This window comes from Eublepharis macularius, chromosome 1 (genome assembly GCF_028583425.1).
Source record: "Eublepharis macularius isolate TG4126 chromosome 1, MPM_Emac_v1.0, whole genome shotgun sequence".
Lineage (NCBI taxonomy): Eukaryota > Metazoa > Chordata > Lepidosauria > Squamata > Eublepharidae > Eublepharis > Eublepharis macularius.
This window is the reverse complement of record NC_072790.1, coordinates 135,260,418-135,279,497: the sequence shown is the minus strand read 5'-3', so window position 1 is coordinate 135,279,497 and position 19,080 is coordinate 135,260,418. Positions and strand designations below refer to the sequence as shown.

At 40.9% G+C, this 19,080-nt stretch overlaps 1 protein-coding gene across 1 annotated transcript in view; it reads right to left on the bottom strand.

Moving 5' to 3' along the window:
- The window catches only part of FNDC1 (fibronectin type III domain containing 1), a 152,121-nt gene that overhangs the window by 43,855 nt on the left and 89,186 nt on the right, over window positions 1-19,080 (bottom strand). The window contains exons 7-12 of the mRNA XM_054978357.1: window positions 18,270-18,458; window positions 13,215-16,340; window positions 11,696-11,814; window positions 11,488-11,599; window positions 5,644-6,003; window positions 1,223-1,288 (exon numbers count right to left, since the gene is read on the bottom strand). Of these exons, the coding sequence (XP_054834332.1) occupies window positions 1,223-1,288; window positions 5,644-6,003; window positions 11,488-11,599; window positions 11,696-11,814; window positions 13,215-16,340; window positions 18,270-18,458 (3,972 nt within the window). The remainder of the gene's footprint in view (window positions 1-1,222; window positions 1,289-5,643; window positions 6,004-11,487; window positions 11,600-11,695; window positions 11,815-13,214; window positions 16,341-18,269; window positions 18,459-19,080) is intronic.

The window sequence follows — 19,080 nt, the reverse complement described above, 5'->3', positions numbered from 1 at the left end:
TTCATTGTGACCAGAGCCCTCCTGAAATATAAGTTTAAGGTAATGTAAGGAGGAGCTGAATTGAAGATCCAAGGCAAATTTTAAAACAAAGAGCAAACCATTACACCCTGGCTCATTGTAGTGCTAGCATACACTCAAGCATTAGGACAGTTGTTAGCCAATCATTTTCCCAACCATAGTTGTATTTTCTAGAACAGTGACTGGCAATTACGTTAGTTGGCATCACAACACATCTTTTGCTAAAGTAATAAGTGTCTCTACTTTGTTCTTTAAACTGAGTTTCATATGAGACAAAATTTGACTGTCTATAACACATGCAAAATATCAAAAGGTCATGTACCTTAGATAATTCTTGGGTAGATACAGAGCTGTCTTTCATACTCTGCTACTTGACAAATGTTAGGTAATATGAGCAAAGAATTGTGGCTAGATTCCAACAAAAAGAACAGGAAAGTGATGTTTCTAGTAAGGCAATCTGGAACTAGTGTGGTTTAATGGACAAAGTATTGGCTTAGACTAAGGATATCAGAGTTCAAGACTTTGTTCAGCCATGAAATACACTGGGTGATCTCAGACAAGCCACTATCAGCCTAGCCAATCAGACAGAGTTGTGCAAATAAAGTGGGATGATCTCTATATACATCATTCTGCACTCTCTGGAGACTGGGCAGTACACAAAAAACGGTAAATAATATTAACTTGTGGCCAAACTATGAGAAAATTCAAGTTATAGTTTTAAGCACAGACTGGTCACAGTTGTACTCAAAGAAAGAAAGCTGGATCAGATCCAGATTTTAAAACCAAAGGAGCACATGGGTAGCGCTATCCTCTCTGACTATTTACAGCTTATCTCTCCCATCATTTGTCCCCACCATTACCATAGAATTTTTCTCCTCACAAAAGGATAGTGGAGTGGGGGGATAAGAAAAGAGGCTTATGAATTTCTCAACCATGCGTGCCTATTTAGCTAATAAACTGGACTCCATCCCTCTCTTCCCAGGCATCGGATCGGCCACTGTCATACCTAGTTTGTTCATGGGAATACTGAAAACAAAACAGTTGGCCAAGTTTTCTTTTTCAGGTACATTTATGTTTGTTTGCTGGGACTAGTATTCCAGGTCCCAGGGCTTCTAGGGAATACTTTTCTGGAAGAGAACAATGAAGGAATGTGACCCACCATACATTTTAAAAAAAAAAACCCAGCAATGTCCACTATCTGTACCTTCATCATATACCACATATGACTCTGTAGTTGCCATCACATCAGCATCATGGCCTGAGAATACATCTATGGAAGGAAGAAGACATCCAAACAATGAACAGACACTCTTTCGTCCCATGATTTATTAACCCCTTTTAAAGAAACCATCTAAAACAAATTATATTGTAATGAATAAAAAATATCATTCTAGATATGATACATACTGACTATATGATCACCTAGAAATATTTATCACATGATTTTATAGCAGTATCTCATAAATCTTATGACTGCTGTTCATAAAAAAGAACTAGTCAACTGCTAGAAAAATATTAACAGTCATCTCATGCATGATAAAAACAGGATGGGACAACATACTGATCAAGCTCAATATTCAATATCAAATGAATGTATATTAAAAAATCTGAATAGTAGTGCTGATTCTAAGCCTAATCCCTACCATTCCTCCAGTTATACCCTTATATACTTTAGAATTGTAAAACAGCAGCTTGAAAAATGTAGTTTCCATCTCAAAGCAGACTTTGGAGACACAGAAAAGTGGTTTATTCAGAAGCCTTCTGTAAAAGCATTGCCAGGTTTCCTTCTTAAGGGCATATTAAAATCACATTTTTATTCAATATGCCTCCATCAGCTATGCATCTATCAACACAGTAGAGTTGCAGAACATCTAACAGGCAGCAGTCCACTTAACGTTGAATGCAATGAATTCACAAAAACCACTAGCTTTACCAGGAATGCCTTGTTTTGCTTTTTTTTTTAAAAAAATTAGAAAAGCCAGGAAATCACTGAAGCTCAGATATTCAGGAAATTTGGAAAGATCAGTTCTTTAATATTTTCAATCGTATTACTATTCCTCAAGTTTAAAGGTCTATATTTTCCAGTAATATGATAGCAGCAGTTATAAAAATGGCTCTTAATGGATTTGTTGACTATAGATCTTCAAAGAGTTGAGCTGTCTGGAGTTTCTGTGACACATGAACTTGGGTTAGCCATGTATTCTCTGACTGTAAAAAAAGTACCAAGTCTGGTAAATTCATCTCTGTAAGTCCTACAGAGAGGAAATTGAACCAAAAGGTTAGCAGGACTCACAGCAACATTTTTCACACCATATTTTCCTGAGCCTGTCTGGAAACCAAGTCCGATGAACTTAATGTATCATATTCCAGAGAAATAGCACTGCATTCTTCTGCTGAATGTGCTGCTGCATTTTTCCACCATGAGAGAAAATTCTAGAATTAGCCGGTTTTTATTTACTGCATATGGATAAAAATATGCATAAAGGAAGGCTGTATTCTTTCTTCAGGCACCACTCTATAGGTATCGAAAGTATTGTTTTTTCACAAGGCTGTCCCCATTTCAGTCCCAGATTTGTCAGTCAGCCAATCAGCCCAAGTTCAGTGAAACTTGAGGGGGGGAAAGGCCAAGACTTTATAGAATAGCATTCAAAGCAGGAGTCAATGCGTAAGTAGCAGAAATGGTGCAGGCCTTCCGTACCATCCTTCCACATTTCCATCTGAATTACTAGAAGAGTAACCCCATGAAATCTTGGAATTTTGAGAAGGCCCAGCTGTTTTTATGCAGTGCATCAGTCTCTATAGATTTGCTTTATTCCATGAATGATATTGTGTGAAGTGCAATACTAGAGCCAGAGCAGCTGGAGAAGTAGTAACTGTAAAAAAAGAAAGATCACATTTCAAAATATTATTTAGCGAGAGAATCTAAGCACACTGACGTGAAAGTAAAAAAGACTTTGTATGCATATTGACTCATTTGAAATTCATGGAAAATTATATTCACAGATGCTTTCATATTCATTCTCCCTCTCTCTCTCTCTCACACACACACACACAAACACACAGAATATAAAACAGAGACGCTTTGAAGACTGAAATCTACATGGAAGTTCAATGGCTCTCCATGGGTCCATAAGAGTTAACATAAAACTTGGGATCAGAACCACAGACAAGAAATTTGAGAGCAGATTTGTGGGATATTCAGCAGTGCCGAGGGAGCTACAATGACATCTTCAATTTGTTCCAATATTGCTAGAATTCTATCTCTGTATTTTGTATACTACAAATATATCAAAAGACTATTAGAAAAATTTGCAAATGGCCGTTTTATCTGACCTAAATTTGAATTTACCTGAATCAATTAACCTAAACCTGTTTGCGTAGGGTAACCCACTGCCAGCAGGCTTGGAGGGAAACGTTCTGTCCCTTTAACAGAGGACTAATGTAAAGAAATGAGCAGCTGAAACTTGTCATGGCACAATAGCTTCACCAAGTAAGTTACATCCCACAAGACCTCTATTAAAGGGGCACGACATTTTCTTCCACCATTTGGCAATGATAGTAACCCAGCCACAGCCAAATCTTAGCAGAATAAAAGAACAAGCATGACCAAAAAACAGCTGAGCCAAAAGCATGAAAAAATAAACATTTTGTCAAGCAGCTAAGTGCCAAATTGATTGTTCTTCCAAGGTAGAAAGGCTGCTAATAAATGTTTTAAATAAATAAATTATGAAGGCAGAAAGGTGGCTAATAAATGCTTTAAATAAATAAATGATGAAGGTATCAGATAACACTTATGAGGGAAAGTATACCAGAGATGTGGCGCCACGACCGACAAGGCCCCATTACAACCACCCAGTAATGGCCATCCTTCGCTCCTCATGCTCAGTATTGCAGGGACAGAAAGCGCTGACTGCTACATAAAAGCAGTGTAACTAATTGCATTACTAGTAAGGATGTCTGTGTTTCAAAGAAATATATATGGCAGGAAACAGGACATTCTTCTTTTCTGTTATCCAAATTTTTATACCCCCTTCCCTACGGAGTCACATAGTGTGTTGAAGCTGGAAGACAGTTTAAAAGGCAGTCTGCACTGCGGCCCAGAGAGGAAAATGGCAGAACACTCCTGCACATGTATAAAAAAATTCACTGGATAATGGATAATTACCGAGTTACAAACAATAACTCACGTGGTACAATTTTGCAGGGAAGAAAATACGGTCCTCTAGTTTTCCTGATAAAATTCTTGTTCATTTTTCATGCTCAGTAACAGCTGCACAGTCCTTTCATATCAGTCTCTTCTTTACTGCCCCAAGTCTTGTTATTTGATAATAAATCCATTTATAGTGGTTGTTTCTGTAGGAAAGGTCTGAAAGTACTTCACCCAACTGTTAAACACAGGTAGTCATATTGTAATGCGGTACTCTACAGTGAAGGAAGTCACATTACAGCTGGTACAATACAGGTGGTGACAAGATAATGCATATTTAGCACTCTAGAAGTCTATTTATCACAAATGGCAACCAAGGAACCTCTCAAAGATCCACATGCAAGTGGTAATTGTCCATAGTGTGCACATAACGACTTGATCAGTCATTCATCTAATTAATAACAACAACAACGCTGCTTATATACCACTCTTCTAGACCACCTCACCCAGAGCAGTGAACAAGTTAGTGTTATTATTATCCCCACAATACAGCTGGGGAGCTGGGGCTTAGAGGAGTGGCTTACCCAAAGCTGCCACCCACTGAGCTCATGGCAGTAGTGAGATTCGAACCAGTGGAGTGCTGATTCACAGCCGAACCACTTAACCACTGTGCTACAGCAGCTCCCTTCCTATATTGTTCTGACTGTGATAAGGACATTTTTTTCCATACTTGTAAATCCAAGGGAAATTGGGTTGATTTTCCTCACCGCTTGACCATAAAGTACAGACCACCAACTTAGCAAATGTTTAAAGGCACACCATGATAACGTACCACATGATAAATGAACATCTCTTTTCTTTCTATATCAGTTAAAAGACTAGACTGGCATTACATATTATAGCAATGGTGGCAGAGGCTGTTTCAAGTGGCTCTCTGGGATAAATGGAACATATAGTCTAGGAACATAAAAAGAACCCTTTTGGATCAGAACAATGGTCCATCCATCCCACCCACCCATCTATCCATCACACAGAACACAGGCCAAGGCCTTCCCCTGATATTGTCTCCTAGTACTGAGTTTCAGAGTTTTGCCACTCTGAACACAGAGAATAAAAACCCCTCAGATCCAGTATGTTCTTTTCCCATTTCCAAAGCATGACATATTACATGTTTTGCTTAAAAGTCTAAATGTGTGATTGATTTGTTTTCCAGCTTTGCTAACAAAAAAGGAGAAAAATCATACACACATTCAAACGTTTTCACCACTGCAATGGAAACCACACACGGCTATGAAAGACTAAGGGCAAGCCTCTGCTTGCTTTCTTCACAATGAGAGCTCATTAGAGACATCTGCATCCTGCTTCTTACCTGCTGTGCTTCCAAAGCAATATAAAAATATTAAAGGCCTTTCCCATTTCACAATTTTTGCTGCACAGCTATTGTTGTTTAACTATTTAGCTAGAACAATAAGTAGTACCTTCAGAGTTGCATTCAGGCAGCCCATTGAGGCCTAATACAAGATTCCCTTCTTCATCATACTCAGCATAACTGCCAGGGGGACAGGTAGGCAATGGTTTCTCTGTGGGTAGCTCAGTAGTTGTTGGATCAGGAGGAGTGGTGGTGGTAGTAGTAGTTGTGGTGGTGGTGGTGGTGGCGGCGGTGGTAGTTCTTGTTGTGGATGGAGTGGTTGTTTTCTTAACCATTTCAAGACCAATCAGTGGCTTCCCTCCAAGGCTTATTATCGGTTTATCTTGTGCATTTGCTAAAGGCTTGCTAAATCGTCCATGTCCAAATAAAGGCAAACCATCTGGACTTACTACTGGAGCTCCCTTATAATCTAAAAGAACATAACAAGGTGAATTATTACTTCAATTGCAGTTAATATAAAAAGGGATCCAGAATGACTCTGTGAAAGGAAAAAATATATACAGATGCCTGAGTACAACTAAAACAATGGGATTGCCCTCACTACCAACATGTGTCCAACCTCTTTAAGAAAATGATGTGGTGTGTCTGTCACAATTCACTACATGTAGTTAAGCAATGCTCCATCAACTCCATACAAGTGGCCAGATACGAAAGGTTGCTATTATCCTCTGTGAGTCCGTCAACTTCCACAGGCTCCTGGTTCAAATTAGAGCTGGCATTGACTATGTGCTCTTTATGTTGGAGACTAAAGATAGATTAGGCTTTCTGCTTGTTTACCAACCACCTAATTTCCTAGTGAGCATCTTCTCTGAGCTGGCAGAAGTGCTATTGGATGTAGTGCTTGAGACACCTAGACTGATTGTTTTGGGTGACTTCAACATTCATGCTGAATGCTTCTTTCTAGGTCCAGTTTGCAATTTTATAGCATGCTTGACTTCTTTGGGCCTTTTTCAAATTGTGACAGGCCCAACATGTGAAAGAGGCCACACCTTGAACTGGATATTTAGCGCTGAGCATTAGGGGTGCGCAATTTGGGAAATCCCCCACAAGCAGCTGATCCAAGCCTGCAGGCATGAAATGCCCCTTTCCCTACCACTTCGCAGCAGCAGGGAAAGGGGCATTTCAACCCGGATCAGCTGCTTGTGGGGGATCTCCCCGACAAGCGCCTGGTCCAAGCCTGCACTGGTGAAATGCCCTTTTCCCTGCCGCTTCGCAGCCGCTTCGAAAGGGGCATTTAAACCACTGGATCAGCTGCTTGTCAGGGGTTTCCCCAACAAGCAGCTAAGTCCAGCCTGTGAGGGTGAAATGCCCCTTTCCGTGCCACTGTGCAGCGGAACGGAAAGGGGCATTTGAACCTCAGGAATCAGCTGCCTGTCAGGGGTTTCCCTGACAAGCAGCTGAGTCCAGCCTGCGGGGGTGAACAGGGGGTGAAATGCTTTACACTTTAACACCCCTTGCTCCAGCTGACTAGCACTAGTCAGCTAGAGGGAGGAGGTGTTAAAGCACCCTCAGTGCCTGTTTTGCCCGGTGTGAGGGAATTCCCTCACCCCTCTCACACCAGATGAAGCAGGTGCACTGGCGAGGCAGGGAAAACTACCTCGCCGCCACAGGCGCTCACTTGCACGGTCTGAAACGGCTGAGGGAATTTCCTTGCCTCTTTCGCATTGGGTGAGTGGCACCCAATGCAAGAGGGGCGGGGAGATTCTCTCATCCCTCTTGCATCGGGTAAGTGGGCACCGCTGGGCTGCTGCACCTGGTGCGAGGGAGGCGGGAAGATTCTGTCGTCCCTCTCGCATCAAGTGAAGGGCACAACGGGGAAGGTAGGCTTAAGCCTGCGCCCTGCCGCTGGGTGCTCCATTTGCCCTGCTGTGGAAGGAGTCGGGGGATACCCTGGCGCCTTGTGTAGCGGGCAAAGGGAGTGCTATATGGCGCGGCTGCAGACTTAAGCCTGCAGCCCCATCACTTCCTTCGCTGGCTGCAGAAGAGGTCAGGGGATTACTTTGCCCCTTGAGCAGCGGGCAAAGGGAGCACTCTGCGGCGCAGCTGCAGGCTTAAGCCTGCAGCCCCATTGCCTCCTTTGCCCACTGTGGAAGGGGTCACGGATTCCCTGGCCCTTTGTGTAGCGGGCAAAAGCAGCACTCTGCGGCGCAGCTGCAGGCTTAAGCCTGCAGCCCCATAGCTTCCTTCGCCAGCTGCTGAAGGGGCCAGGGGATTCCCTGGACATTCCAGCAGTAGGCCAAGTGAGCAGGAGTAGGATTGTAAACCTACACTTTTCTAGCCGCTTGCAAGCGGCTAGAAAAGTGTAGGTTTAAAATTCCTGCCCTGCCACTTATTTCACCCGATGGGAGGGGGGGAGGGGATTCTCTCCTCCCGCTCTCCAGAATGGGCAGGGAGGAGGGAACTTCCTCCTCCGCCCCCCATTGGATGAAGTAAGTGACAGCTGGGCTGGAAGTTTAAAAACTTTCCGGTGTGCTCCACATCTTTACAGAGCATACCAAAGCTGGTCAATAAGCAATTTCCGAAGTGGCTTGTCACTTCAGAAATTGACTATTTCCGACTTTTTTCTGGAATCTGAATTTTTTTCTTGCACACCCCTACGGAGCATTTAACAAGAGTTCTTATTTTGAGGTTTGAGATTTGGCCTGAACCGTGGTCTGACCATTACGTGCTGGAAGCAAGGGTGAATATGGTACTGGCGCCCCACAAAAAAGCAGAACCAGTTAAAATAATCCACCCACAGAAGCTCATGGGTCCTTCTGCATTCCAAAATGTTCTGTGGGATTTTAGAATTCTGATTATATACTCTGTTGAGGTTGTAGTGGGAATTTGGAATGTGAAGCTCCTTGAAGCTATTGACAGAATTGCTTCTCACTGACCTCACCACTTGACCATAAAGTACAGACAGCTGGAAACCAGCTCCATGATTTACCGAGAAGCTAGGTGACCTAAAGAAGTAAGTTATCTAGAAAGGAAAATATCTAAAAAGATGCTGGGGGGAAACTTGAACTGAATCTGACAGTGTGCTATGAAGCGCTATACAGTCCAATGGAAGACTTAAAAAGAGGCAGGGACAGCAGCAATAAAAATTATTTCTCTACAACTATTGCATCAGCCAGTTCAAGATCCTAAAACTATCTCTAGACAAAAATGATGCGGTCAATTATTGCCAGTCTCTAATCTTCCCTTTCCAGGAAATGTGATTGAAAGAGCAGTCACTGACCAACTCCAGGTCTTCCTGGATAACTTCATGTGCTCTGAACCCTTTTTAGTCTTGTTTTAGGACAGGCAACAGGACAGAGATGGCTCTGGTGGCTTTAGTTAATTGCCTCTGTCTGAATATAGACAAAGACTATGCCTCTTTATTGTTCCTACTGGATCTATCTGCAGCCTTTGAGACAGTAGACCATGCCTCCTATTGAGGTGCTTGAAGAAAGAAGTAGATATCAGGAGTAGTGCCTTGGACTGATTTATATCATTCCTTGTGGACTGCACTCAAAAGGCTACAACTGGAGATCAGCTATCTTGAGTGTGGGAGTTGTCTTATGGGATTCCACAGGGCACAATCTTATCCCCTATGTTATTCAACCTCTATGTAAAGCCTTTAGGAGAAATACATTCATAGCTTTGGAACTGGATGTCATCAATATGCAGATGACATCCAGCTCTATCTATCTCTATCCAAACCCCCTGGTGGAGAGGTATTTTTATTTTATTTTTTTACAAAATTTGTATCTTGCCTTTCTGTCTTCAAAGGGCCATCAAGATGGCTAACAAATTAAAACATATACAATAAGCTCACATTTTAAAACAATGAAAAAGACGAACAATACATTATTACAACAATTAAAACCAGAACTAATATGCATACAAAGACATAAAGCAACAATCTATGGACAAGGCGGCTGTCAATAAGAAGGGTATAGCAAGGAAATTATATAATTTAATGAATAAGGATAGAGAATATATGATTAGGTTGATAAAATCTAAATGGGAGAAAGAGTTAAAATTAACAGATCAGAAGATAGATAAATTAATGAAAGATATAAGGGTAATAAAAATGGAAAAATTTAAAGAACTGGAGATGAAAGTAATATTGAAATGGTATAGACCTCTCTCCCAATTATCCTATATGATCAAGGGAATGAAATCGGAATGTTGGCATTGTAATAGAATAAAAGGCTACTATACTCACTTATGGTGGGAATGCTCTAAAGCAGGGTGGATCAAAATCTATGATTTTTTAAAAAAAATTTAAAAAATCAGATTTTTTAATTTAAATTGGATTTTTTTTATTTAAATTGGATTTTTTTTATTTAAATTGGATTTTTTTAAATAAAATGCTTTTTGAGGAAAATATATTACCATCCAAAGGTTATTCCATCATGAAATAAATATTAGTTTTTAATTATGTAGAATAAGGCTGTATATGTTTAATTTTTTTGGTAAATAAATTCCATTAATCCATTCACAATGTCATGCTCTTCCAGAGGTTTTTGTAAGATTATTGGGCCGTTTCTCTGCCTACAAGATATTATCACAGATGCTTGGTTTTGCAGTTCTCAAAACTGAATTTGTGTCAGCTCAGCAGAGATCACATGCCTCTTCTTCACAGCAAAAATGTTATAACATGAACAGAGTTGAGAAAAAGACCTTAATCCTATTGTTCTACAAACCTATGAAGACAGAATCAACCCCTCCAGTGCTAAGTTTCAAGAAGTCCAGTGAATAGAAACAATATTTTTCTGATTGTTTGGAGTGGAATAGATCTGCACAAGAATAAACTAAGTGTGAGGAGGGAGGGGCAAGCAGTACAAAATGAAAGTGAAACTTTTTGAGCACAATACTGCACAAGTCTTTGGATCTTTTGTGTGTATGACCTGAGGTTTATCACATTCTTTCCTTGGAGGAAAAAACATAATGGCAGCAGGCCGTAAAAGAGACCCAGTTTGGGAATACTTTAATGAAGTTCCTTTACCTATCGGTAAGGCAGGCATCTACTTGCATATTAAAGTTATACCAGCAAGAATTAGTCTTTATGTAGAAAACTATGATTTAAATCAAGCCTTAATGACTAGTGATTTAAATCGTGATTTAAATCGTGATTTAAATCAGTTTGATTTAAATCAAATCCACCCTGCTCTAAAGTAACAGTCTTCTGGCAAATGATATTGGGAAAGGTGAAGGAGCTTTGTGATGTGGAGATAAATTTAAATGGGGAGATCCTATTTATGGGCATCTGGGGGAATAATAAAGTACAGGAAAACATACAGCACTTGTTAAAAGCCATGATTATAGCTGCTCATGCTGTAATAGCGTCTGGATGGAAAGATGCCTCTAAATGGACTTTGGAAAGATGGAATTGGTATTTATATGAATGGATCCAATCAGACATTCTATTGATACTAAAACAGGATAAGACATGGGAAAATAAGACGTTAATGATAAGGAAGAAATTGTCTAGATATATAAGATGGGTAAGAGGAGGAGAGACCAACCAAATTATACTAACGAAACTCCAGAGTGTGCGCTCATAGTTAAAGATATAAAGTAGATGATTTTTGTGGTCGTTCCTCTTGGGGGTGGGGAGGGGGGGAGAAAAGGGGGGAAACAAGTCTGTATTAGATGTATGGATAGTTACATTTATTCTATATGTATATGTACATGAAGTATAGATTGTATGTGGATATAATGCATACATCAGTACAATAAAAAAAAATCTATGGACAAGGCAAATTTCCCCATTTGTCAGTTATATGATGTATGATTTCTTTAGCTGAGCTATGTGCAGCTAATCAGAGAAATAAGAGTGAAAATTAACCTAGGAGATCTTTTTACCTGAAGAACTCTCGCTTTGCTCGTGTCCAGAGTCTATCAATCAAATAATACAACTTACCAACAATAGTACGCCCATCTCCTCCTAATTTTACTCTGAGAGGCTTTCCTTGTGAATCTTGGAGATATCTTCCTTCAACATTAAGCACTAGCCCTCTGTCAAGGTCTACAACCTAAAAGTAACATGAAGATTGAGAAGTTCATCAATATGAAAAAATATAAAATTAAATCTTGCAAATGTTTTATATACTCAAATAAGGTCACCCTACCCACTTTATTCCCTGTGGACCATTTATTATTCTCTGTCCATTTCGTTTTCCATTACCACCAGGTGTCATTTTATTATTGAGATCCAGTTTTGTTGTTAGGTTGGGTCTACCACCATTACCTGAAATACAAGGCACAAAACATACAGCCTTCATCATCTGATGCAATGAGAGGAATTACACTTCACAACATTAACATATAGGTTGAGTCTCATCATGACTCCCTTCTGCTGATGGAACAAGCCTTCTTCCACCAGCCAATGCGTCACAGGACACACTTTAATTAGTTAATTAATTCAGTCATTCAGAAAAGTTCTATGTTGCCTCACTGGGGAACCTGTTCAAGGGGACTTACAGATTATGATCAAACAGCATAAAGTTACTGAAAGTTAAGAAAACTCTGCATTACAAACCTGTTCAGAGCATAAACACAACATAAAACACTAACAGTGCAATCCTATACAGAGTTATTCCAGCCTAGGTTCAGACTGGTGTAACTCTGCACAGGGTTGCACTGTAAGCAGCTTAACATGTGTCTCTTAAAACAACTCTCAGGCTAGAAGTATACCAGAAAAATAGTTAAAATATTAATCCCTTAATTGAAAGTGATTTAAAAAAATGTTTTGGCCTGATGCCTAAAAAACAGTAGGATCTTTGATGCAATGCAAGTTAAAATCAACTTGCATAAATACAGGGCTTTTTTTCAGCTGGAACACGGTGGAATGGAGTTCCGGAACCTCTTGAAAATGGTCACATGGCTGGTGGCCCCGCCACCTGATCTCCAGACAGAGGGGAGTTTAGATTGTCCTCCGTGCTGCAGCGAGGAGGGCAATCTAAACTCCCCTCTGTCTGGAGATCAGGAGGTGGGGCCACCAGCCATGTGACCATTTTCTCCGAGGGCAACCCACTGAGCTCCATCACCTCTTTTCCCAGAAAAAAAGCCCCGCATAAATATCTTGATTTTTAATAGTGACATATGAAAAGTAATGTACATTACATTGGTCTCATTATCTTCCACAGGCATAAGCTGGTTGCATTGGTAACCTCACTTAACACTGATACCACTGATTTCCATCATCAGTTTCTTTGCAACTGTTCCACTATTTTACTTCAGGCTTATTTACACAAAACATTAATTTCACCTGGGGTTTTGCTATCCCTGTTTTGGCAAGTTATACATTTACATGCTTCAGTATTCAATGGCATCTAATAAATAAACTTGGTTCAATTGACCTACCAGAACACATACTAAATTAAATTATCCTTTGCAGTTTTTCCTAAGATACTGAATTGGCACCCACCAGTAAGGAATTATGGTAGAATTGGCAGGTTGCTAACAAGTTTGGACAGGAAATGTACCAAAAGACTTCTGTTGAGGTATTAGATCTGACAGATGAGACAGATCAATTCCTCATAGCAAATTCCTCTGAGAACTTCTTTTGACAAAATATTTGTAAACTAAGCTAATGGGGGAGGGGCATTTCAAATAACAAGCATTAATGAAACCATAAAAAACCATTACCTTGTCTATGAAAAATTCTAGTTTGCTGCCGTTGAGAAGGGTTTGATAATCTTGAGTGCTGTGTTCGTTGATTGGGGGACACTGAGGGAGAAGATGAGGAATGTGTTGGAGAAACAGAGAGAGTGGGATGAAACTGAGAAGATACAGAAGCAGATCCAGAGGAGTGTGGCAAAGCCAAATTTATTTTAGGCAAAGTATTTGATTTGTTCAGAGACTGGGGAAACCTGGAAGTTAAAGAAGCAGATCTACCCACTGGTGCAGCATTTGATGTTTTGGAGGTAGGGCGTTCCTCTTCCATCTCCTCTTCTTTTTTATATTCATCAGGAATTCTTACTTGGTGTGGCAAAATTGAGCTTGGTGATTTATTTTTATCATTAGCAACATTATTTTTCATATGTTTACTGTCTCTAAAAATGGAAGGAGATGACCATCTTGCCACTGAAGATGATGTGGGATTTTCCTCTGTTTCTGACTGATCATAATCTTCGTAATTATCATTGTTTGAAAGTGACTGATGCTTTTTAGAGTAAGCTGTTTTTGGATAAAGTTCAACTTTTGTTGGAGTAGGCTGGAAGAGTCCATATTTTCTGTCTGTTTGGGATGCTATTCTGGTAGGGACTTTGGACCCTGACTGATAGTGGGGTGCTGAGGAATGAGTTTGTTTCTGAGTAGCTGAGGATGATTTTGACAATAAAGAAATCCTTCTACTATACTGATGGTCCTTGGCTAAGGCACTAACTGAGGTAGAGTCTGGTTGAACATACTTGGATTGATGGAAAGACACAGGCAATGTGTCTTCATTAGAAGCAATAACCTGAGACGCAACAGGCTTTTCTGGTGACAAGCTTAATCCTCTGGAGGAAGTTAAAGATTCCCGTCGATTTGTGGTTCTTTCACCTGATTTACCAGCTTGAGGATTGGAATGCTTTAAAAAGGAGTTGGTGCTTTCCTGAGATAAGGATGTTGATATTCTTCTAGAAGAAACATCTTTGGTAGGTATTGAAGCAGAAGCTCTCTGTTCCTCTTTATTCAGTACTTCTTTATAATAGTTTTCAGCTAAGCTTTCACCTTCTTCATCCTCTAATTTTTCATTATTTTGGAAGGAAGTCCTTATGAGGTGGCTTCTAGAATTTAATGAGGGTTGGTGTTGTGACTGATCAGTTACTGTCTTTGGGTAATAGCTTGGTTCTGGATGGAGTGTTTTGTGTGATAAATCATGAGAACTTCCGATTAATGTTTTTTTTGACAACTTGGGAGACATATCATCTTTGGTCTCTAGATCATCAGGTTGGTCCTCTGAAACAGGAATTTGTAAAGGAGTTGACTTTTCCATAGATCTCCTTAACAAAGAGTCAGCAGGGGAGGCTGAGCCTCTGGACCTTGTACTCTGGCCATTTGCTAACCGATGAGAAGTACTATAACTGGAGCGATGGTTTATTCTGCTTAATGATGGAGACTGGCCAGATACTGAAGACAATGAGTCTTTGTGTGAAGAATATGTTTTTGCATCTGTGTTTTCCCTTTCTTTGTTAAAGTTTTCCTCTTTTACATTTGTTGGATTAGTTTTTTCAGTGGGTACAATTACCTGAGGATTTCTCTGTTCTGTCAGAGAACTCCTCCTTCTAGAGTAGTCTACTGAAGAAGACTGCCGAGAAAAAGATGATGAATAACCATGGTGAGGAGTTGATGGTAGAGGATTTTCATCTTCACCCTCCAGTTCCTTACGTTTATCAGTACTGGAATTAAATTTGTGAATATTAACAGATGTTAGATGTGAACTAGACTGAGGATGCACCTTTGATGATGGTGTAGAGGAGGGGACTTTAGAAAGATTTGTCCTAGCAACTTGAGTACTACCAGCTTTGTTTGCAAATCGGTTAGCAGTGAGAGCTGGTCTGTGTTTGAACAAATTAAAATGTTCAGGTACAGGTTGGACTGAAGGTGATCTAGAACTAGATCGAGATAAAGATCTTTGTCTGTTCTCATTTTTATTTTCACTGTTTTCATTGTCATTGTCATTAGAACCATCTCTTCTATCAGGCTTAGTTTTAGCAGAAGATGAGCCATATGAGTGAGGTAAAGTATGGGTAACAGCAGCAGAAACAGCAGAGGTGGCTAGCCTTGAATCTCTTAAAGTGTGGCGATTGGAGTTCAAAAGAGATTTTCTTTGCACAGCTGTAAGCGACCCACTCTGAGGAGAAGAAGGCCTGGAACTTGGGTTTTGCTCTCTTTCTTCTGTTTTTCTAGTGGTATCACTGGTATTAGAGGGAACTAATTTATTAGAGGGATAGTGGAGATTTGTTTGGGAATTTGTAGCTACAGATGACACGGAAGACTTCAATGATACCGAAGGAGTAAGCACTTTGGTTGGATGAATCACCTTCTGAGATGCAGAGGGCTGTCGATTTGAACTTAAAATCAAATGAGTGTCTCCTGGAGTGTTAGAAGACATTACTGATTCTTTCTCCATACTATCAGTTTTATCATTACTTTCATTATCATCAGGTAGATTATCTAAAGTGACTTGAGGGGAAGAATGATGGTTAGAGCTGTCATGCCTTATATTCTTTGTTTCACGTTCTGTATATTTAGGAGGGGAAGATGCTGATAAAGAGATGGAAGTGTGTGGTAAGGAGGAAGATGGTGACAACTTTTGCTTGTCAGTACTTATCTGCCCAGTTCTTACAGGTGTTCGTGATCTAAAAGGTGTTCTACCTGAGGAGAGGACAGAATGTGAAGGTTTGACAGAGGAATGGGGCCTAATGCTGCTCTTAACATCCTGAGTTTTGGACTGTATTTTTGTTCCACTGGAGGAATCATGGTCACCAGTGCCTTCTGTTGAATGAGAATCAATTTCCGGTTCCTTTCTTCTTCTAGAGGGCTGCTGAGTTTTTTGTGGGATCCCACTACCAGATAAGAATTTTTTCTTGAAGTCAGAAAGAGGACTTTCTGAATCTCTTCCATGAGGGAAACTAGATGAATGACTTGAAGTATGCTTAGAGGTATTTTCAGACAAGATAGAATAGGTTTGCAAAGAGGGTAATGATTCAATATTCCCAGATGTTTTAATTTCCAACACATCTTCAGTGTTTGTTTGTTGACTGGACTTCAATTCACGTATACTGGCTGGGGGGGAAAAGAGCTACATTAACACAGATATCTATAAAAGTAAAGTACAAATCCAGAAAAAATTGTCTAAGGAAATCCAATCTGTCAGCAAACCAAAACCATGATTTAAATTATCAACCTCATAAAAATCAATAGTACATATCCTGAATTTACAATCTTGCTTCGCTTGTTAACAGAGCCAGGAAATTAAAGCAGAAAGGAATAGCCACAAGTATGCAAAATTTCAATTTGGATTCAAATGTTAAATATGAAATATTAGCTAAAATATGAGCACAAGAAATCTAGTATCTTTTGATTGTTTCAGTTTGTCAGGCATCAGATTTGAAGCATCATAAACAGTACTGTCAAATACTAAATATTACATCTCAAATTATTTCTGATACTAAATACAGACCACAAACTGTAAAATACTGTCAGATATTGTGTACTGAAATAAAGTGTCAAAGTCAAATGTTGAAATAAAACATCACTGCATGTCTTATACAGACATCAAATATTTGAAAATGACTGAACATTCAAGCGAATAGATAATATCTGCCATCAAAAGTTAAAGAAAGAATTTGGAGGAATTTTCCAGTTCTACACAGAATCTTAATGTACTTTACCTAAACTCATTTTTCACTCTCAGTTCACTGCATGCTTTAGAATTCAGTGATTTTTCTGCAGACAGATTACGTTTGCTACTGCTTAGCATGATCACTCATCACAATAATAAAAAACAGTGTGCAAAATCTATTGTAAGGTACATGATGGCACTATGCAGTTGATCTTGCTGCTCCCAAAGGTGGAGACTTAAAGAAATCGTATTAGCCATGCAACTGAACCCTGGGAATTAACACAAAATGGCTGAATCACAGAGACATGAACCAATGTACAAGGATTAAATGGTCCATCATTAGGGAAAGTAGCATAAATATATCTTATGAGGAAATTTTAAAAGAATAGTAGATTTCTGTAGATTCAGGGACGGATCGAGGGAGAGCAGGGGGGGTAGCCTACCCCCGGCGCCGCCAAAGAGGGGGCACCGGGCGCGGCTGCCAGCCACCTGGGAGGCTGAGCGCAGGGTTGGGAGACCCTCGTCAGCCCCGCCGATGGGGCGGCTGGCTTGCCACACGCAGGACCTCCCAGCCCTGCGCTCAGCCACCAGCGCGGCAAGCCAGCTGCCCCAGCGCACGCCCTCACCGCCACCAGCTCCACGGCTCACTGTGCACTGGGGCGGCCAGTTTGTCGCGCGGGCAGCACAGGGCAGCGGGGCACACTAACTGCACGGAGGGCCTCCTAGCCCTACGCTCAGCTGGCCGCGCGGCAAGCCACCCACCCCAGCACCTGGTGAGCTGCGGGGCTGGCGGTAGCAAGAGCGTGTGCTGGGGCAGCTGGCTTGCCGCATGGGGTGGGTGAGCGCAGGGCTGGGAGGTCCTGCACGCGCGGCAAGCCAGCCAGCCGCCCCAGCACACGCCCGTGCCGCTGCCAGTTCCACGGCTCACCAGGTGCTGGAGCGGCCAGCTTGCCGCGCAGGCGGGCATGGCTCCCGCCCTGCGTGGTGATGTCACAAAAGTGACATTATCATGCAGTGCCGGGAGCGCGTGTGCATGCACCCGGGCAAGGTTTGCCCTGGGCGCCCGCACACCTGGATCTGGCGCTGCGTAGATTCAGATCCCTGGACAGAAGTTCTCTCCTTTAAGCTCAAATTCCACATTAAGTCATTTGTTTTAAGAAGTAAATGTCATTTAGATGCGTATTTGCTGCTACATATATTAGAAGATTGTCCATGTACACTTCCTTAGACAAGCAACTTACCATTTTACTAAAGAGCCCTTAAAATAAAAAGGCATCATTCCAAAACAATCCAAAAAGTATTAATGGAATAGAGTTATAAAAGGACAGAACAGAAATTGGTAGATTGAACCACAAAGATGTCATGCTTACTTGGTGGCAAAACAACACTGATGGCTTTAGACTGAGGACCTTGCCCCCTCCTGTTTCCTGCACGAATTTTGAAAATATAGCGTTCCCCAGGCTCCAGATCATCCACTATGGCAGACGTAGTTTCTCCCGGGTAGGTAATGGACTTTGCACCGAAGGGCTTGAGAGCAGGGGCGTATGAGAGAATGTATTCTGAAATGATTTGGCAGACGGTTGGAAGGAGGAAACTGAAAACAATCCTGTTTCCAGCGGACAGACTGTATGGGTAGGATGAATTAGAACGTGCATTACTAAAATTAATACACTGTCAATGCACGTCAAGTCAACAGCTGGGGTATAAAAGACATAAATACACAGTAAGTTGAACAAACATTTAATCAGCCTTTTAAGACACAGATGTCCAAAAATATATAAATGAATGCCCCAGACTTCACTACCACAGCCATTAAGATATTTTGCATACACATACACAATATAACGGATCAGCTATTTTTAAAAACAAGACAAAGGGCTCCCAAGATCATAGCTACACAGTGTAGTTAAGAAGTAACATCACACAATATAACCTCAATTGTTACAACTCTAAAGATGCTGATAGATAATAGTTTCAGCATCAAAACTATGATCATCATTTTATGCCAAGCTAAAGACATGGAATTCATTGCTACGCGGCTTCATTCTGCCTCACTGAAGTAACAGGACAACCCCCATCCCAGGGGCTTCTCGTCTCTTTCCAACTCCAGTATCACCACTCTAGGAAACCAGGGCAAAGTGAGAGTGGGGAGAAGCGAGAAACACAGGCCCATGGGTTCTC